Below are 19,724 nucleotides of genomic sequence, written 5' to 3'. Positions count from 1 at the left end.
TGGTATCTAATTGCTACTTAATGCTAGAAGCACTGCGGGGGGGGGAAGATAAATCTGGTCTATGGGGAAGAACGAGAGGCCTTTGGTCTTTAGCTGCTTTTCTTGCTGTCCTCCCCTGCCGTGTGGTACATGCATGCTGTGCAGTGAGGGTGTACAGATGCTACAAAAGCAGTACAAGTTCCACTGTTTCGTTCTCAAGTTCTGAAAGCTGCGCATTTACAAGTCACTATTGAATTTGTTCCTGCCCTGCACATAAGGAATGCAACACAAGTGGTAAGTTAAACAAATGACATTTTTTAAGTACAAAATATCTAGATGCAGTTTTGGCAAACTTGAATACTTCTTTTTTTTACTGACCGCTAATCTGTTTTTTGGGTGGAAAGATGACCTGAGGTGTTCATACTGTGTCGGCGTGGGTGTTTTAGTGAGAGCCTCAAGTGCTTCAAGATGCTAACCATTGTTGAATCCCTTTAAACGTGATGATTGTATAGAGAACTCGTCTGTCTTCAAATGCTTGTCATGATCTCATTTCATCAGAAATTGATGATGACATCATTGCAGCTTTCATTTATCGATTTACTTCTTATGCTGCCAATTTTAGTTTTCAGTTTGCATTCTTAGGGATATAAAAAGCTGGTAGCTTCTTGTCTTACATAAATGCGTGAGTGGCTGGAGAGCTAGTCAAGCTCTCTAACTACCTGAAGTGAGGTTTTTTTTCCTCTAGGCTGTTGATTAAAGTAGTCTGAGACTTTTGAACAAGTTAAATGTGGTATAGACTGTCACACAGACTGCAAAATGATTTTGAAAACAAAGCTATGACTAGGAATTTTGCCTGCTTTGAAAAAGAAATCAGGAAATGGAGACCGCTGTGAATGCACCACATGAAGAGTGATTCTGTATTTTTTTGGTCGGCTTTACAACGTACTTGGCAATCAAATGATTTGTTTTTCAAAAGCCACGCTACTCTTATTTAGGTACTTTAATTTTAAGGAGTTAGCTATGAAATAGTTGACCTTAACAAGACAAAAGGAATAAGATGCCTGTTTCTGGGGTGCACAGAGGGTTTTTTTCCTGTGCAATCTCTTTACGGCACAAGGAGCTGCAGTTGTGGGATCTGCTGGTTACATGCAGCCTAGTAAAGTGTTTGCTGCTGTTCATTTTCTTTCCATTCAGCGTAAGTTTTAAGTTTTTGGTCTTAAGGGTTTTAAGTCAGTGCCCCACTTCTGTGACAGCTGGAGAACAGCAGCAGGCTGTATTTCATTTTCTGTTATTGTAGGCTATAAAGTCCATAAAGTTAAAATGGCAGTGCAGTAAACTGTTTATTCTATAAAGTCTTTATTTAACTCAGAATAGTTGTTCTCTGTGACTGTTCTAATAATGGCTAAAAGCAGTATCAGAGTATGTCAGGAGTCTAATTTTAGTGAGGCTTTTCCATCCCAAGTCTGTGGCTCAGTCATCCTTTCTTCTTTCTCTATTCTTTCCACTTAGTGTCAGTCCTGTTCATCAGTTCTGGTTTTGTGGCTTTTCTTTTGGGAACATAACTGCTTTTCAGTGTTATCTCTGTACAAACCTCGGACCCTAGCGCAGTAAACTGATTTCAGTGTGGCTCAGAACACAGTTCAGAAAAACATATATTCAACTTGAGCGGTACTCACTTTTTCTCCAAATGGCCAGCTGATAACTTCAATATGAGGAGTTATTCTATTTTAATTAGATCCTAGCCTGAGATGATGCAGTTTCAGTCTGAATCAGCTGAAACTGTCATGGAGTCTGGAAATTTGAGGGGGATTTTGAACTTTGTGGGGTGGGGTTCTCCCTGTGGGATAACTTGTTCTGGCTCTAGATTAACCCTTAACTACTCTGAAAATGGAGGGTATGCTCTAGATCTGTCTTGAATCTTATCCATACCATACTGCCTGAATGAAGCAAGTCAAAGCATGGCATTTTAGATTTATTACCCTCACTGGTTACTTGCTAAACTACTGTGACTACAGAAAGCCATTTATGCTCTCAAGAATACCATTTATGATGTCCTGTAAAGCTGACAGCATCCTAAATTTACAATGGGGATGTAGGCTCTTTTTTTAGGGCGTGTCTCTCTAGTCCTGAATTCGTAAGTCTAAAACAGCCCTTTTCTTCTGGAAAGGGTGTGAGTTTTAGGACTCTCGAAACAGATTAGATGGCAGCAGTGCCATATGTGCTGATTGGTGGTGTTTGCCTTTGACTACCATTCTAGTTCCTATTGCTCTAGGTAGCTCAGTTCTGTGTGTCCAGAAGTGTCCTGGGTTGTTGATCACTGTTGTGATAATGGTGGTAATTTTAATAACCCTGGTGGTAATTTTAAAGTTACAACTCTTGGGTATGTTGAACTTCTCTTCCCATCTCTTCTTTATTATCTTCTTATCTTAGAAGATAACCATCCCATGCTGTCTGTAATATGATGCTGACTTTAGTAATATAGTGTAAAAATAATTTGTTGTCCTATATTGAGTTGGGGGAAAACTGTATCTGTCAGCAATGTTGAAGAGATTTCTGATTTTTCTTTTTCAGGATGCGTTACAAAAGTTAACTGAAATACTAAATTTAAGTGGAGCTGCTGCTTGCCAGGATGCTTGTCACCCTGCCAAACACCGGAATACAACTGCAGTACTGGGCTGCTTAGCAGAGAAGTTAGCAGGTAAAGCTGTGGGATTCTTCTGGAAGTTCGCATTTGGCTCGCTGAAGCACCTTCTGCTTTAGCACCCACATTGCAGACTAGTTCAGAAATGTTTTCTTAGAACTGAATAACGTTCTGCATCAAGGGCAGACCTTGTGTGACAGGTGTGACAAGAGTCTACTGCTTGATTAAAATGTTGAACAGTCACTAGCTTGGGTCTGAATGAGCCATTCACAATCCCAGATACATAAAAAGACCAAATCCTTCCGATGCGTGGTTAGTGATTGTGGATCAGTGTGTGTTTATGGTATGTTGCCTTAGCACTGCTAATCAGTCTTTTCTGTAGACCTGCTCTGGCTGTGTGTGAATTACTGAGAACACGTCATTCTTTAGCCAGTAGGCAGAGTACCAATTTAGTAGTCTTGGAGGCTGTATAGAAACAAGAGAAAAATGCTCTTTCCGCTAAACATGTATTGTTCTATTGTAGTTAGCTGAAAAGATTCTCTCTTCTGTGTTACTTAAAAGAAAATTGCTGGGATTCTATTTTAAGGTGACTTCTCATATAGAACTTTTTATTCCTTGTCATTTCTAGTACTCTGCTGGAAACTGAAGATTTTTTTTTCTGCTGATTGTCGGTTTTGTACCTAGTTTTTTGCTCCTTTTTTTGAAAGCAGACAGGAAAAGGAGGAAAAAGTGATTGTCCGGTATCACCTAATGGTTATTAAAAAATAATTTCAATATTTCTGTCAAAAAAAGTAAAGAACAAGGACAGGAAGCATTTTTGTACTAAATACTTCTACCCTGTTATACTAAGTCAAAATGAGAGACTGTATCTACTTTCGCCTTAGGGGTCACGGAACAGTTCTCATTGTCAGCTCAGGCAGCAAATACGTTAATGCTGTGTTGGAACCCACTGCAATTCGTTAGAGTTCGTGGATGCCAGAGTTTGATTCCCTTGTATCTCTCCCTCAATTAAGCAGGCAGTATTTCAGGGCTTTTTTTTTTTTTTTTAATTGGCTGCTTGCTATGGTGCTGCTGCAAACTGTATAATTAACTGTCAAGTAGGCTATATTAGATGCTCTGTTTTTCTTATTTTGGGCTACTGGTAAATGGAGCTGGTCTTTATACTTTGATTCTGGAAGTAAAGGGGAGCCAGTCTCGTTTCGAAAGTAATGAGCATGAAAATGCTAAGCAGAGGCTGGTGACTTCTTACTTCAAAATCTCAGAAGTGTGGCTAGAACTCTGTACCTATTTACAGCAGGTAAACTGAATATGTTTGGAATTTGCCAGTAACTGTGTAATTATTAAATGTATAGCAAATATTTGACTGGGAACAATGATAATTGTTCTATAGTATAGTCCTGCCTTGCTGCGAAGTTCTTGGATGTTCTTTAATTTGTTGCCTTGTGTTTAAAAGATCTGTGCAATGATGAGTATATGGTAGTTCCCATGGATGAATTTAATTTTTAATGTTGTTGTAGGTCCTGCAAGTATAGGCTTACTCAGCCCAGGCATATTGGAATATTTACTTCACAGCTTGGTAAGTGTCTCTGATCTTTTTGTAGGTATCCATACATAGCAATTATAATGCAACTTACTTTTTTATTTTTGTGAAAAGTTAGGGTCATGTTTGGTAAATACTAGTGACGTATGTTATAGGAAGCTGAGATTCCAGAGAGTCTGTGGGATCTCCATCCTTGGAGACAATTAGAAGTCAATAGGACGAGGCACTGAGCAGCCTGATCTACTCGAACCAGCTCTCCACAGGAGGGTGGACTAGAGGAGCTTTGGAGGTCCCTTTCAACCGAAAGCATTCTGTGACAGACTAACAGCTTTTCCTATCCGTCTGTCCTGGGTATTTATTAAATAACTTTTCTTACTGCCCATGTTTAGAACTTCCAGTCCCATCCGACAGTGATGCTTTTTGCACTAATAGCACTGGAGAAGTTTGCACAAACAAGTAAGTATTAGCCTGATACTGCTCTTAACAGTCATACTATGGCTTCTGCTGCATGATTGTCACTTGCTTCATCTGATAACGCTTGTAAGCGTGAGAGAGACTGGATTGGTGGAAACACAAATATAGAAGAGAAATGTTTGTCCACTTATAGGCAAGAAGAAGTATTTATCGCTTCAGTGATATTCCTCTACCCCTTAAAACCCTTGAGATACTTGCTGAAACTTAGTGCAGTCCTTCCCAGTTAGAAATTGCTGTAGAAGGACTTATGACACGAGGCCTTTGTCACTGAAATAAATCTGTATTAGAGCTGGAGAACAGCTATGATTGGGTGTTTGCAGGCAGGAAAAAATATTTATTGCTTTGACACCCCCACCCATGAACCCTTAAGAGATTTGCTGAAACTCAGTCGTCTTCAGCTTAGAAATTGCTACATAAAGACTTATGACATGAGACCTTTGTTACTTGAAAAGAAATAAATCTGTATTAGAGAGTTGGAGAACAGCTGTGATCTAATAGTCTCTTGATGATGCAGCTCCATGCTGAGAAGTGGTATATACGAGTGCGAAGTTAATTTCACGTCTGCTTGGGGAAAGAATTTCATGCTGTTTGTAATACTGAGGTTTAAAGACGGGGAGGGGTTCTACTGCATTTGTAGAATGTTGCTATTTTTAACTAAACTTATCCCTAGTTTCTAGCAATTACTCTTTTTTACTCTTAAATTGCAGGTGAAAATAAAATGACAGTTTCTGAATCGTGCATTAGCGACCAACTGATCTTGCTAGAGAAATGGACGGATAATCCAGACTATTTAAAACGCCAGGTTGGATTCTGTGCCCAGTGGAGTTTAGACAATCTGTGTAGGTATAACAAAGGGATGGATTAATTTAATATTAATCACTTCTCCAAAAAGATGGAGGACTACTTTGTGTTTGTTTTGTATAAGCACTTATTGTAAACATACCTGACTGCATTTGTAATCACTCCCTTCAGAAAAAAAAAAAACAGGGGCAAATAAATCCAGTGTAATTGTATGGAAAGGAAATTTTGGCAAGGAAAATGTTTGTGAAAGGAAGTGGTTTGTACTCTGCCAGTTGAAGCTGCAATGAAAATTCTTCTTTGCACCGTATTTCCTGTAACCCACGCTTCAGCAGACATGCTGAGTAGCTAAATAGTGCAGCTCTGTCTCTCTGGAACAGCTGGATTACTGACATATCCTGGTGACAGTCACTACTGTGATCATACCCCAGCAGTGCACAGTCTCAAAGAATTATTAAAGACTTTTTTAAAGTAAAGATATGGTCTTGTGATCAAGAGTGAGAAGTGTTTGACAAAGCACTTTGCTAGATCTATCCCTTTGGATGACTAACAATCATCAAAATGGCTTGTTCAGTTGTGATTTCAAGGGTGAAGCAACTCTAAGGACCTTGTAGTTTCTAATGCCTTTTAGATAAATTTGGGTAAAAGGCCTTGTTGGGCTTTATGGGGCTTTAGCCAGCTTATGGAAGGCCAATGTCAGTTGTGTTTAGTAAACGTCTAACATCTGTGTAAGTGCTGTAGCAAGTTTGGGCTATCTGAAGGGTCCTAAGATAAGATTTCTGATTTGTAAATTAACATGCATGTGTCAGCAGTTTGACACCTGGCAAGAGAAATGCTTCTGATCCTTCCATGTGAAAAGGGGATGCAGGGAGAAAGAGCTGCTTTGGCTCAGTTCAAGTTCATCACCTACCTGAAAATGAGAGGGTAAAAAACTTTAAATCCTTGTTTTCCCCTTCCACTTCTTCCCCATCCCCAAAATCTTTTCCCCTGTGATGAATCAGAAAAACTCTGCCAACTGAATATACAATACAATGGTAAATCCTGAAACAGTGGCATCGTGGTATGAACTTGGACGCCTTAAATTTGCCTGTGGGTTTCCTGAAAGTAGTAATTAGATTGTAGGAGCTCTAGTCAGAGGTATAGGTCGTGTTCTCATGTTTAGAGGATATTTAACACACGGTGTATTGGAAGTGATGCTGTTTTCATGCAGGCAAAATATCAATATTTCATTCAGTTATGCCAAAAATTAACTGGATCCTAGAGAGATTGCTTGCCACTGTGCGAAATGTTTAAAATGAGGGTTTGCTGCAGCAGTGATTAAAACTCGTTTTATTTTGCAGTTTTAAAAGAAGGCAGGCAGTTTACATATGAGAAGGTTGACTTGACCAACATTAGGGCTATGCTGAACAGTAACGATGTCAGTGAATATCTGAAGATCTCGCCACATGGATTAGAGGTAGGATGTCACTTCATGATTTCAGCCTAAGAAGGAGTCTGAAGGAAAAGGCGGGTTTTAACTATTTTTCTTTGCTACTTGCTCCGGTGATTTCCTAGAATGAATCAAAGTTCTCTGCCAGCTTTGCCTAGAAAACTTGTTTTGTCGGAGGGTTGTAACATTGCTACACTGATCTCAATTGTAGAAATGTTCACGGTAAAGTAACAGCTGTATCTGTGCCCCAAAACCTCAGAAAAGTGAGGAGGATTCTTAAGTCAGCTGGCTTTTCGCTTACTCTGACCGAAATTGTTCACAAAGTATAATTCCTATTGTTTGTCCTGTCTAGTCTTGAAAAGCCCATAGCAGTAGGATTTTTGTCTCAGCCATATGTTTTTTTTTCCTTCCTCTGTTACTGTTTTAATTCATGTAACATGGAACACCTCTCCGTCCTTCGTACCAGGAGTCAGCTAACAGCCGATGACTTAGGTCTTCCTGTCCTGGTTGTCTTAGTCTTTAAATCTTTAAATTGACTCTGTCAACACTCTGTTTTGTTACTGGTTTTTTTTTTCTTTTCCTGTGGCTTACCGCTGAACAATTTTCTGTCTTGCTTACTTGCTAGTTTGTGTGACAATTATTGCTATAAAGAGAGGTCATTTTCTGTCTGAAGTGCCTCTAAAATTATGCTGGTGTATTCTTATATGCAAGAAACTTTATCCAGGGAAGAAAGGGGCTTGTTTGAATGCTAATTTTGTAGCAACTTAACTTTTGGGTTGGTTTTGGTAGGCTCGATGTGATGCCTCATCCTTTGAAAGCGTTAGATGTACGTTCTGTGTCGATTCTGGAGTTTGGTACTATGAAGTTACAGTCATTACTTCGGGAGTGATGCAGATAGGATGGGCTACCAAAGACAGCAAATTTCTCAATCATGTGAGTACATGTAATGCCATCTATGATGATGTAACTTCCGTATTTTTCTACTTACAACACCTATGAAAATAGCTCTGGTTATTCTGTGGTAGTAACTGAGCATTTGCGTGTTTCCTTCAATTTTTCTGTACTTTCATGAAGCTGTTTTTACTGAAGTGTTAGAGGTACAAGAAAAGGCTATATTGTCATTGCTGCAGACTGACGCTGTTCACACAAGTAATGCGTAGCTGCTAGCAGTGACAGCTTGTAATCTGCTTGCTCTTGTCTGGAAGCTACAGGGAAATGGCTTATTTCTTGTGGCTTAGTCTCTTCTGGGAAATTCTTTAGGTAACAGCGGTAGTGACTGTTTGTTTGTATTTGTGAAGTAAACGATTGCTTACTAGGAACTAGCAGATTATCGTGCGTTCACTTTTACACAGGTCGCAAAGCAGCCATTTGATTACCCTCTTAAACGTACTTTCATATTAATTTTCACAAGGGAAATAATTATTTAAATCAACTCTGGGATAGCACAGTATCACTGAATCTGCTGGTAGCAGTAATATGGTATGGTTTGGGTATGTGATGGCTTTTTAATTAAAAATAAGGATTACAAAAAGATTTAATCATCTACCTTCTTGCCTTTATTCTGTTAATACAGAATAAATACACTGTCTTATTTTATAGCTTGCTTTGCTCTCCCTCTCATCCAGATAACATAGTATGTTAGTCTTAATTCTAAGTATTCTTCCTACTATTTTACTCTTAAAATTATGTACTTACTAGCATTGAAGCACAATGTGCCATGTGCACATGAAGTCTAAACCTATAGTCAAAGAATAATCTCAAATGTTCTTCTTAAATCTTCGTGGTAACTGTACGGCTGTTGTAAACTCAGTATGCTGTAGCATATTTGCTTCAGTATTTCCATAATACTAAGAAAGCGTAATGATTACTACCCAAAAACTTCTCTGCTTCAGTTTAGGACTTTTCATGTTATCAGCCTTCCCAACTTCCATGAAAGTTCATTGAGGTGCAAGCTAGAATTTTAGTACAAAAGCCATGTATGGCCCAGCCTACCGCCACTGACCAGAATGGAAATACAGGGCTGTGGGATTTTAAGTTGACAATTCTACTGGCTGAGCTTGAGTAAGAAATATACCCTTAGCCCTGCTTTACTGTTGTAATTGCATGGCTTTCTGTTCCCACTTGGAATTTAATTTAGGAGAAGATTATGTGTATATATATATATAAAAAATGTAGACATAAGCAGTTAAAACTGCTCATTTCTGATTATTATAGAAAATGTCATTCTACAGCTGACTCAAATGCAGAAGCTGATATGAAGATAGGGCAAATACATACATGTCAGCAAATATTGATGGAAGGGGGGGGGGGGGGGGATGAGAGAAATAACATCAAGGAGATGAAGCAAACACCAGTGGCAAGAAACCTAACAGGAATGGGAGAGTGGCTTTTCTCACCGTTGAACTTAAGTCTTCCTCTGAGTTCAGTGGACTTGCTCCATTTCTTCTAATTATTCATGTAAATAGCATTGTCGTCTGCTGGTGTGTAACATGCATATATCTCTGCATCACATCCAAAGTCCAGTTCCACATTTCTAGCATGGAATTGCAAGTGTGATTTAAATTTAAACAAACAAAAAAAAAACCAACAAAACCAGAAAACCACAACGGAACAAAAATACCATACAGACCTGTCCTGAGCACAGACATTGTAGACACTGAGTGTAATGGAAACTGTGTGAAATAAAAAGCTGGGTGTCTGCCTTTAGACTGCTAAGAGGCTTAAAAGATTTTTTTCCCGCTTACTGTTAAGGAGCTTGGTGTATATGCATTTTGCTGTCTGTGCTTCCTGTACAAGGTATGAAAATAGGAGATGTCACGTCTCTGAGCAGGATGATTTTCTGTTGCCACAACTGTTTTTCTGGTGGCTAAATGCTACTGTTACTTAAGTTCATCAAGTGTCTACCTGAAATACAAGGCTATTATCTTCTGGGTATGTCACAAACACAGTCATCAGAGTAGCCATGTGCTCTTTATTTACAGCATGTGTAACAAAAAGACTAGTCCTAAATATGACATTAAACACCCATTAGCTGGGCTTAGCTTTAATTTGGGACATCTGAGGCTGTACTAATCTGCACTAATCACACACTCTCTAGTATTTGCACTCCAGACAAACCATGCTGAGCATGAGGGAATTATCTTCCATAATGCTTTTGGGTTTCATGTTTGTGCTCTCCTACGTGACAGATTCTTCTCCCACTCTGAAACTTTCAGTTTTGCATTTGTCTTGGACCTTGGGACTATCGCTTGATAACCTTTCACAAATTGAGGGAGGCTGGCACTGAAAGGGACACAACATGCAACAAATTCAGTGAAGGGACTATGGGTTTATTCTCTTTCTGTGTACTGTATGTTCTCGTGGCACTTGGATATCTTGTGGAGGAAGGTATTACAAGTCTGGTACTGGGACTTCAAGATAAGAAAGTGGTTACACTTCTATGTTGACTTCTTAAGGTGCAAAAAGTTAGCTATTTGAGTACTAGCCTTTGATTTTAATAGACAGAATTGATTTGGGCTCACAGAGAATTAAAAACACTTTGGAGAAAATATCCCCTTCTTCCCCGCTCCTCACCCCAACAAATTCCTTTTGATGTGAAAATGAAACTAAGGCTAGTTTGAAAAAATTATCTTTACGGGGATGGGAGAAACCCCTCCTGCTCTTGGATGAATGGTTTAGTTGAATAAAAATAAACTTCAGCCCTTCTGTGTGAGGAACGGCTGCAGACTGACATGCTTTACTCTTTCTAAAGGAAGGTTATGGCATCGGGGATGATGAATACTCCTGTGCATACGATGGCTGCCGGCAGCTGATTTGGTATAATGCCAGAAGTAAACCACATTCCCATCCCTGCTGGAAAGAAGGTATTCTGCTGTTTATCCTAGCTGGATTTCTGCAAGAGGAAAAAAATCCTCTGTAGGTGTCTAGAAAGCAGTTTGTTAGTAGGTGCGCACAGAGCAGTCACTGCCTAATCCTGACCATACTAAAGGTTTAATAATTATTGTGCTTTTACCAGTATTTGCAGTGGTTTAAATGTACAAAGTGGGCACCGTGCTCTTGTTCCACAATCTGTGTAAAGAGAATCTTGTTGGTTAAATGCTTTTTCTTTTCATAGGCAGAGTACAAATCATAGCACCAACTAATGTTGCTGGACACTTAATCATAAAACTTCTTTCCAGATGTTTGTAGTCCTACAAAACAGGGTTGAAATCTTCCTTTCTGGGTTGAAAGAGTTATTTTAAAGAAGGGAAAAAGCCTTGATCTCTGAATTAGACCTTTTTTTTTAAGGAGGAGTTGCACTGTCTTGCTTACTTTAAATCCTTGGATAACTACTTGGACAGCAAAGTTCTGTTCTTGATCTCAGCTTTGAAATCTTGGTAGGAGTCTGTGCATGCCATGCTTGTGTGAACTGTGCCGCCTTCTCTTCTATTAAAAATTTCTCTCAAGGACGGCTAAATTAAAACACCTCTTAAAAATAAATAGCACAAGCATATTAGAAACTTAGACTTCAGCAAGTATGTGTTCTGAGGATATCTTCAACGGGTGTAAAATAGCCAGGGAGAGAGACAGAGTACTGCTTTTTTCTGGCTTTGGCAAATACTCTGCAATACTTCTACAACTATGTAGTATTAATGCTCTGGCAGACTAAAAAATTTCTCTCTCTACTATTTTGTCCTGGTCTTTTTCTTTAGTTACTGTCTGTATCAATGTTTCTTCCTTTATGCTTTTGCAGACAGTTCCTTTTAAGTGAGACAACTCCTAGTGAGATATGTGATACTTAAAACAATAACTGTTTCAGCTGTTGGCATTTAACAGAAGTGAAATCTTTAAATTATTTTTGTTTTGCATGTAAGGAGACACAATAGGATTTCTACTAGACTTGCAAGAAAAGCAAATGATCTTCTATTTAAATGGAAACCATCTTCCTGCTGAGAAGCAAGTATTTTCATCTGCTGTGTAAGTATGTGCTCATTTGGAAGGACGGTGACCTGTATGGATAATTGTTTTAATTATATGAAGTGTTTCCCATTTAAGATGTAAATTCATATTTGCTTACCTGAAGCCATCATTAAGCAGGTTTCCCAACTGAAAGTTGCTTAGAAATCGGTGAGAAGGATATAATTTTACAGGTGGATTTCAGGGTCTAAAATAAATACTTTGGACCTTCCAAAGGTAGGTTGAACTCTGTCTTCTACTGTCAAACTAGCACAGCGCTGAAATAGAATGAGGCTGTAGCAAAGATGAACAAATCTCTAGTAGTGCTTGAGGAATTTTTGATCTTTTTAAAAAATAAAGCCTCAGTCCTGTAAATGCTGAAGAGTGCATATTAACTTACTGCCGTTCACTGGGGCCAGTTCCTGTAGTAGCATATTGAATATTCCTGGGAGGACGTCTCTTGGTAGCATTGCAGAAAGGCGTTAGGCTTATTTTGCCAGCTCTGTTAAAATGAACACATGGGTAACTCCTCTGACTCTCATGGAGAGGTTCAGCCTTTTAGTTCTGAAAAGATAAGCTGGTGTGATACTTCAGAAAGAAGCTTCCTATGCAGCTTAATTAAACATTACAGTACTTTGTAAATTAATACTACTGTGCTAATAATTTCATTCACGTTTTATCCGCAAAATGAAGTTCAAGATGCAGGTAAAGAATAGCTCAGTTTAGAGAGTTGCAGAGTATCTTGTCTGTTCGGCTTGCAGCACTCTGTTCTTCATGTGGAGTATGTCATTTATATACTCAACAGATTCTGTTACTTGGTTAGGGCTTAGGGCCCAAGTTGACTAATACCCTTTCAGTAAATAAAACTGAAAGAGGTGATAGTTGTGGTGTTTTTACAAGGTGTCTGTGTGGCTGTGAAGAAAAGACAGCTGTCCTGAGGTAATCCTGCAAGGGCAAGGAGGAACAGATGGGCGTTGCGCTAAGAGAGCTCAGACCTGGATTCATCCTGCGCAGGGGTCTCACAACGAGTGTATGAGAGTTGCAAGTTCCCCAGACTTGTGCCTGCTCAAATAAAGCAGCAGGACCAGCGGACATGGAGGTGTCCCCTGCGGTTGGTACTGCTCCTCAACTCTACTAAACAGCAGTTGTTTGGAAGAAAAATGCTTTTTCCAGTGCTGAAGGAGACACCTGAGCTGATCAGCGTAAAGAGGATCAGGTTGTAGGCTGTTCAGATGTATGTATCTGCTCTTAGTGTAAGTGTGACTAATCCTAGTGGTAGAGTAGGCAGCCTTTATTGGCTGACTCAGTAGTAAATTCAGATAAACCCTGATAGTAAATTCAGAAGTTGAGAACTAAACAAGGAAAGTATGTGCAGCCGAAACCGGATGTGTTAGAGGTTTTTCTCCCAATTAGCTGTAGAACGCTTCTATTGAAGGAACTTGTCTCTGTTTCAGGGTATATTTTTTGTCTGGTAATAGTAGTAACATGTCTGGAAAGCTCTATTATTGTTTAAGTCATTGTAAAATGTCTGTTGTTGATCATATTGCAGATCTGGCTTTTTTGCTGCAGCCAGTTTCATGTCCTATCAACAATGTGAGTTCAACTTTGGGGCAAAACCTTTCAAGTACCCACCATCCATGAAGTTTAGTACCTTTAATGATTATGCCTTTCTGACAGCAGAAGAGAAAATCATTTTGCCCAGGTAATCCTCCTGTCTAGTTTGTGTGTTTGCATATGGAGGAATAAAATGCTTCGCTTCTGAGTTGCATAGTCTTACGTTGTGCTTGGCAAAGATATCTTTTATGGGGTCACGCCTCCGTAGGTCTCTTTCAGAAAAGGATTAGACCATAGGCTCCAGTGCAACTTAATGAGTAGGGCAGGAGATACACAACCAAAATCCATTACATTAAAATATTTTTTTGTAATATTAAGCTAAATTAAAATTAACTAGTATTGCACAGTAAACCGGTTTTAGTATAAGTGCCTCCTGCCATCTAAGAATGATTAGGTTAGTTGAGGAGGTATAGTCTTAATTAAAAAAAGATGTCTTCTTTAAAACTGACCTAATTTGTGATGTTGGCAGCTTGGAGGTACTGAACGATTGTAAGACTTGAAGTTGTCCTTTTCTGATCCAGATGAAAATTTCCCTATTTGTGAATGATAGCACTGACGAAGGTTATCCAAATTTAGAAGTGCTTTCCCACCTAAATATAAATCAAGCCAGATAGAAACAGGTTTGGATACATTTTTCCTGAGCTTACCAAACTTCTGGCAGGAGTGAAAACTAATAGCTTTTCTGGTTTAGGTCACTAGTAATAAAATAATTTACTGGAACACAAACAGTAACAGTACACAGTGTAATCTGGGATATAGCGTACCCCGGATCTGCAAATTTGTCTAAAGATGGCCCTCTAGAGTGGTGCTGATGTATGTGGTTGAAATAATCTTTTGTTGCATCTAATTAAGTGGGGGTGGGGGTTGTTGGAGGCAGGTACCCCTGGCTATAACGAAATTCAGAGACTCGTTTTGAATTAGCTAGCTGTTTGATCAAGTGTACTTGAGGTGCTTCTTTTTGTGTTTAAAAGGAAAACAACAAAAAAAACCTTACTCTTGTCACATGTTGGCAAAGCTTGAGGCTTGTGACATTGTATGTATGCAGGGAAAATCAAATGCAACTTGCAAGACCATTTTGTACTTACATATAGCCAGAGTAATTTACACCTGCTTGTGACTGCAGGTGCTTTAAGTGAGAGTCTGATTTAATCCCTTAAGATGATCTGTCAGTTACCATTCTTGGTCAGCCCCCTTTTCAAGTTAAGTGTTCTTCTGTCTTATTAGTGTCGTGTGCTAGATGAGGGGGTTTGCAGTTTTTAGCTGATGATCAGATGTGATTATTGATGTCGTTCTGGCATTACTCTTGCAATGTTTAAGCATTAGCTGTGAGAGCTGTTGTTTCAATGTTCCAAAAGGCGTAGAGAGAAACTGAGGGAAACGGGTTTCCTGTTGATGCCTGCCTGGAGAAACTTGGCCTATTTGACATGTGATAGCACCGAAAGGTCCATTCAAGGCTGGACACTGTTGCTCTTTGTGTAAACAAAGATCATCCCTGCCCTATAGCCTGAACTGTCTGGAAACCATAAGCCAATCCTAAATTAAAAGATAGCTTTCATCTTAAAAGTGATAGGGGGAAAAAAAAAGGCAAGGGCCTGAGTGAACCCTAATTATCCATCGCAGGAGTTAAACTTACACAGTTGTCCTGAATTTAATGCATCTAGTGTTGGGGCGTAGTGTGGGCTAGACATGTCACCCTGCCATTGAACGGTTTTGATGTGGAGTGTGTGTGTTCCAAACTTGGATTATCTTATTTCATCAAATGGGGGATTTTTATCCATTTACTCTCCCCTGTGGCAGTTGCCATGCTGGGCTGCTGATCTTACTTTCAATTTCTATCCGTTTAAACTGCGTTACATCATTATAGGGTTTCTGAATTTTGTTGATACATGGGTTTGTGTGGTTTATTTGGTTTTTTTCTTAACTCTTAAAAGTACACAGATACTGAAGAAGTTTTTTGAAGTGTTCAGCTATGGGAGCTAGAAGAATTGTAATCTAACCCCCTCTTTGTCCTTTCTGACAGACCGGAATAGGGAGTCGAAGACGGTTCTGAACATCTCTGGGTGTGCTAAGCCTTTTTTGTGGGAAGTTACGGTCGATGTTTATCAGCAGTAGTGTTGAGTAGCACAGGCAAGTGTTGCATCGGTCTTGATGCAATACTCAGAATAGTTACGAATCTTATCGTTTTGAGGCAAACTAATATGTGTGTGTGTGTGGGGGGGTGTCTCTTCAGACACAGGCGCCTGGCTTTGTTGAAGCAAGTGAGTATCCGAGAGAACTGCTGCACGCTTTGCTGTGATGAGGTAGCAGACACAGAACTCAGGCCATGTGGACACAGGTAAAACTTTTAAGAACAACCCAAAATGAAAGAAACAAGAAAATGTGTGTGTTTGGTGTTCAGCTTAGGTGAGACCAGATGCAGTCCCTGCTTATCTCGATTGACTCCCCAGCATAAAGGAAATAACCCCTCCTTTTAAGGATGTGACAGATAGAGGTTAAGCATAGTATTTCCACCGTTCCCCTCACGCTACCCCTGAGCAGATTTAACCCTAATTGTGTGCATGTTTGGGGATGGGGATGTACTGTGGCTACGTACGTATGCTACCCCTGGGTGACCGGGTCTTAATTCCCTGATACCAAAGGTTTTATTGATGAGTACTTGTTTAGTACTGGTGCTGTGAAATCCAGATCACATGAGGAGAGCAGAAAATTCATTGTATACTCAAATACTCATTAATGTTCAACAAATGGATTGTCTCAAGTCACGAATTCCTCTAAAAGCTAAAAATGGGACAGCAGCATGAGTAAGACCATAATAGCACTTGTCTGCCTTTAAGCAGCCTAGTAGGAAATTAATCCAGTTAAGTCCAGTTCCTTAGTGTTTTTAGAGCACTCGTGTAAGCAGTCTTGCCATGGGTCTAGATGCTGGAAAGTTAAAAAGAGAAGTGCCCGGCGTGTGTCGACAAGAAGTGGAGACAGCTCCACGCAGGGCGCTGGGACTGCTGTTCTCCAGAGCAGAGCTTTAGGAGTAACAAAAGCACGCAAGCCGTAATCCCGACCAACTGCACCAGCAGTTTCAGGTCTGTGAGATGCTGAGCAGCAGGAGCTCCTCTCAAGGCCTGTGGATCCACAACACCTGACTTGCAACTCCTAATCTCTGCACTGAAAGACTTAGCCTGCTAGAAACACAGACAAGATAACTAAACTGCTTAGCGCTTGGATTTTTTTTGTTCAGTTTTTCATACTGTAAATGCAGGCTTTAACTGATTTTTTTTTCCTTCTTCTCCCTCAGTGACCTGTGCATGGAGTGTGCCTTGCAACTGGAGACCTGCCCTTTGTGTCGACAGGAAATACAAACCCGAGTCAGACAGATCTCTCACATCTCATGACACACGTGGAGAAATACCACAGACTTGTTTCTAATGAACTCCAACCAATACTGAAAGGGGAAAGCATCTCTAACCAATCTTTACGCACATAGAACCATAGCCACGGCCAGATTTCATGCTAAACTGTAATCTGTTTATCTTAAAAATGAAATCTTTAATAAGCTATTTCAAGTTGCCAGCAATGGGAACTGGTTTCAACAGTAAGGAGAGCTGGTAGGTCAGCGTGCTATGGCTATTGGTTCCTCCAAGCAAGACCATAGGAGTGTGTCTCTCCTCTTCCCCCTTTTCTTCTCGCCTGTCGCAAGTGCTGAAAAAATTTGCACTGGAAGTACTCGTACAATGCATTTTAGAAGAGAAAAGAAGTATCTCCTAAAACAGGGCTGTTCTGTCTTGTGCTCGAAAGTCTATTTTTGGCAGAAGTCAATACTAAAAAGAGAATGCCAATGTTTTCCTGTTTAATGTAGCCTCCTGCTGGTCAGAGACTCTGTATTTTCCGACAGTGGATATTAAACTGCTCAAAGACTTAATCTGTACACAGACTGATTTGAGAAGACAGTGTGGAGACTGTAGAGAAACTCACGTTTTAATAACTTGGTGATTCCAAAGAATGTTCTGATTTGTTTTTAAACGTTAAAAGATCGGTGGTATTTTCAAGTACATAATGTTTCTGATGCTTTTAACTTCAGTACCCACATTTTTTTGTGAGGATATAATTTTCAGGAGGTATTCTTAACTAATTATAACGCTGGACTGGAATTAATTTGATATTCTGGGTATTTTTTTAAGGTATCATCGAACATCTTTTTTAATCAGTGTTGCTTTTGAAAGTTATGTTCACTTTGGAAATATTGAGCTATCTTAAAAGATTGGAGGAGAATTTTGGGCCAGTTTATTTAAAAAAAAAAAAAAGAAATGTTATTTGGATAGCAAGTTTGGTCTTATTCTGTAACTCTTTAAAAATGCACCTTGCTTGCCACGTGTCAGTCCTGCTCTGAGCAGGTTTGGGGCCACACTTCATGTTTTTGGTAGGGATCATACAGTGGGAATCTCTGCTCCACTTCAATTACACGTTTGTGACATTTGTATGTTAAGGACGCATTTCAGCAGGCAGCTTTTGACTGTTATACTAGGTTTCTACAAGGAATCAGGGTTCATAGCTGGTGTCAGTGAAGTAGCACAAAAATCGGTGGAGTTGCGCTTATTTTGCACCAACCGAGGATATGACTCGGTCTCTTCCAAGACTTGTACAGGTTGCTTTTTTAATTTATCTGGCTATATAGTAGAACTTTACTAATTCACACACAACTTACACCAAAACCATCCCACTTCTTGGCAGTGATTCAGCAGCAGAGGCTGTTGTAGTGAATTCTCATGCTGCGATGTATCTTATTTTTAAAATCGTTTATTATCTTTATTGTACTATCAAGTATTAACAAGCAGAGCTGAGGCTGCTTCTTCATTCTGCTCTTGCTTCCTACTGACTTGGAGGAGCTGAGAGCTCTGCACACAGGTCCCATAATCGAGCTCTATAGCAACTCCTTTCACCTTCTGCCTTTGCGAACTCAAGGGTGCTGAATTTCATCCAGAGATTTAAAAAAAAAAAAAAGGGGGGGAGGAAGTGTCTCCATTGAACCTCTGGAGTACAATGTGTGAATTAGGAAAGTTCTGTCCATCGTTTTCTTGTTGACTTTTTCCCAACTATAGACTGAATCCAAAAACAGGAGTGCTGGTTAGTCCTTTTTGCTAAAAGGTGAATTCTCTTCTGCGTTGGATGCCTGTTTTGATTAAAGTCAGGCTGGCAAATCTGTGCCACAGGGACCTCGTTCCCTCACTGACCGTACTTTACAATGTTTTGCTGTAATCCACGTTGCCAGTCAGGGCCGAGTCCCTTCCTGCTCGGTGCTGAATGAGCAAACATATGAACACCATCACTGCCACAAAGGTATTAGAATTTCAGAATCACTTGAAGTTTTAAATGCTTCCAAATGCAACGATAGGTTTCTATCCCTAAGGTGCAAAGATACAAACCATACTTTAGGGAAGAGGTGGGACAGAACCACTTTGAACTCTGCCTTAATAGATTCTAGTAACTTCAGGGCTTTGCTTTCCCTGGCTGGGATTAACTGAGGTAAAATTTTCAGAAGTGCCTAGGACTCCTGATTCGTACCAACTGCTGTATCAGACTAAGCTCTTACGGCCCAGGTCCGCAACGGCTTCTAGGTGTCTGGTGTCCCCTTGAAATGGAGGTGACCCAAGAGCCTCGCTGCCTTTGTGGACACAGGACTAAGTGCCTGCATTCTTTGTTGAAAAGATGTGACCGCTTTGGAAAATTTTGCCCCAGACCGTCTTCCGTGCAGCTGGTGCTGGGCAGAGGAAGCCAATGGTGCCGGAGGAGGGAGCTGTGTTGCAGAGAACTGTCCTGTTCATTTCACAAAGGGAAGGACTGTACAAATTCGACTGGCTTTCTGCTGAAATCCACGATGGGGGCGTCTTTGTAAAGCTGGATCCTCCACGACCGACCGGTGCGGTGCCGCCCTCGGTCCCTGCATGCCCCAAAGGCTCTGGGGCCCGGGAGGGGAGGTGGCGGCTCCGCAGGCCCGCAGAAGGGGACATGAATTGTAGCGAAGTTGTCCATCCAACAATAAAAACGTCTTGAAGGCTGTTTGTTGCTCTTCAGTTCTTTTGCTTCTCTTGAGAGCCGGGTGCCTCTGCTCTGAGGCAGAAAGGCAAGTCCAGCACCAGGCGGTGCCCGGGTTTGGCGGGCTTGCGCCCCTCAGGGCCCTGCTTTGTGAGGGGGAAACCCACCTAAATAACGGCGGGGGGGGCTGCGTGCCTCATAAGGAAGCACGCTATCTGTGTTTTCGTTTTATTTTCTTCCCAGGACAGCCTTCTGACGCCTGGACGACTAAACTCAGCCCGGGAGGCGGG

General features: G+C 40.4%; 1 protein-coding gene across 1 annotated transcript in view; it reads left to right on the top strand.

Moving 5' to 3' along the window:
• RSPRY1 (ring finger and SPRY domain containing 1) overlaps positions 1–18,237 on the top strand; it is a 45,283-nt gene extending 27,046 nt beyond the window's left edge. The window contains exons 7-17 of the mRNA XM_009319839.1: positions 2,551–2,677; positions 4,138–4,196; positions 4,550–4,616; positions 5,342–5,473; positions 6,773–6,888; positions 7,651–7,794; positions 10,613–10,724; positions 11,715–11,817; positions 13,346–13,498; positions 15,641–15,745; positions 16,700–18,237. Coding sequence (XP_009318114.1) covers positions 2,551–2,677; positions 4,138–4,196; positions 4,550–4,616; positions 5,342–5,473; positions 6,773–6,888; positions 7,651–7,794; positions 10,613–10,724; positions 11,715–11,817; positions 13,346–13,498; positions 15,641–15,745; positions 16,700–16,796 — 1,215 coding nt within the window. The 3' untranslated portion in view covers positions 16,797–18,237. The remainder of the gene's footprint in view (positions 1–2,550; positions 2,678–4,137; positions 4,197–4,549; positions 4,617–5,341; positions 5,474–6,772; positions 6,889–7,650; positions 7,795–10,612; positions 10,725–11,714; positions 11,818–13,345; positions 13,499–15,640; positions 15,746–16,699) is intronic.
• The last annotated feature ends 1,487 nt before the right edge of the window (positions 18,238–19,724 follow it).

The sequence above is a fragment of the Pygoscelis adeliae genome, unplaced genomic scaffold (genome assembly GCF_000699105.1).
Source record: "Pygoscelis adeliae isolate BGI_AS28 unplaced genomic scaffold, ASM69910v1 Scaffold390, whole genome shotgun sequence".
Taxonomy (NCBI): domain Eukaryota; kingdom Metazoa; phylum Chordata; class Aves; order Sphenisciformes; family Spheniscidae; genus Pygoscelis; species Pygoscelis adeliae.
Note: the sequence above shows the minus strand (reverse complement) of the source record. Positions and strands in the feature narration are given on the sequence as shown.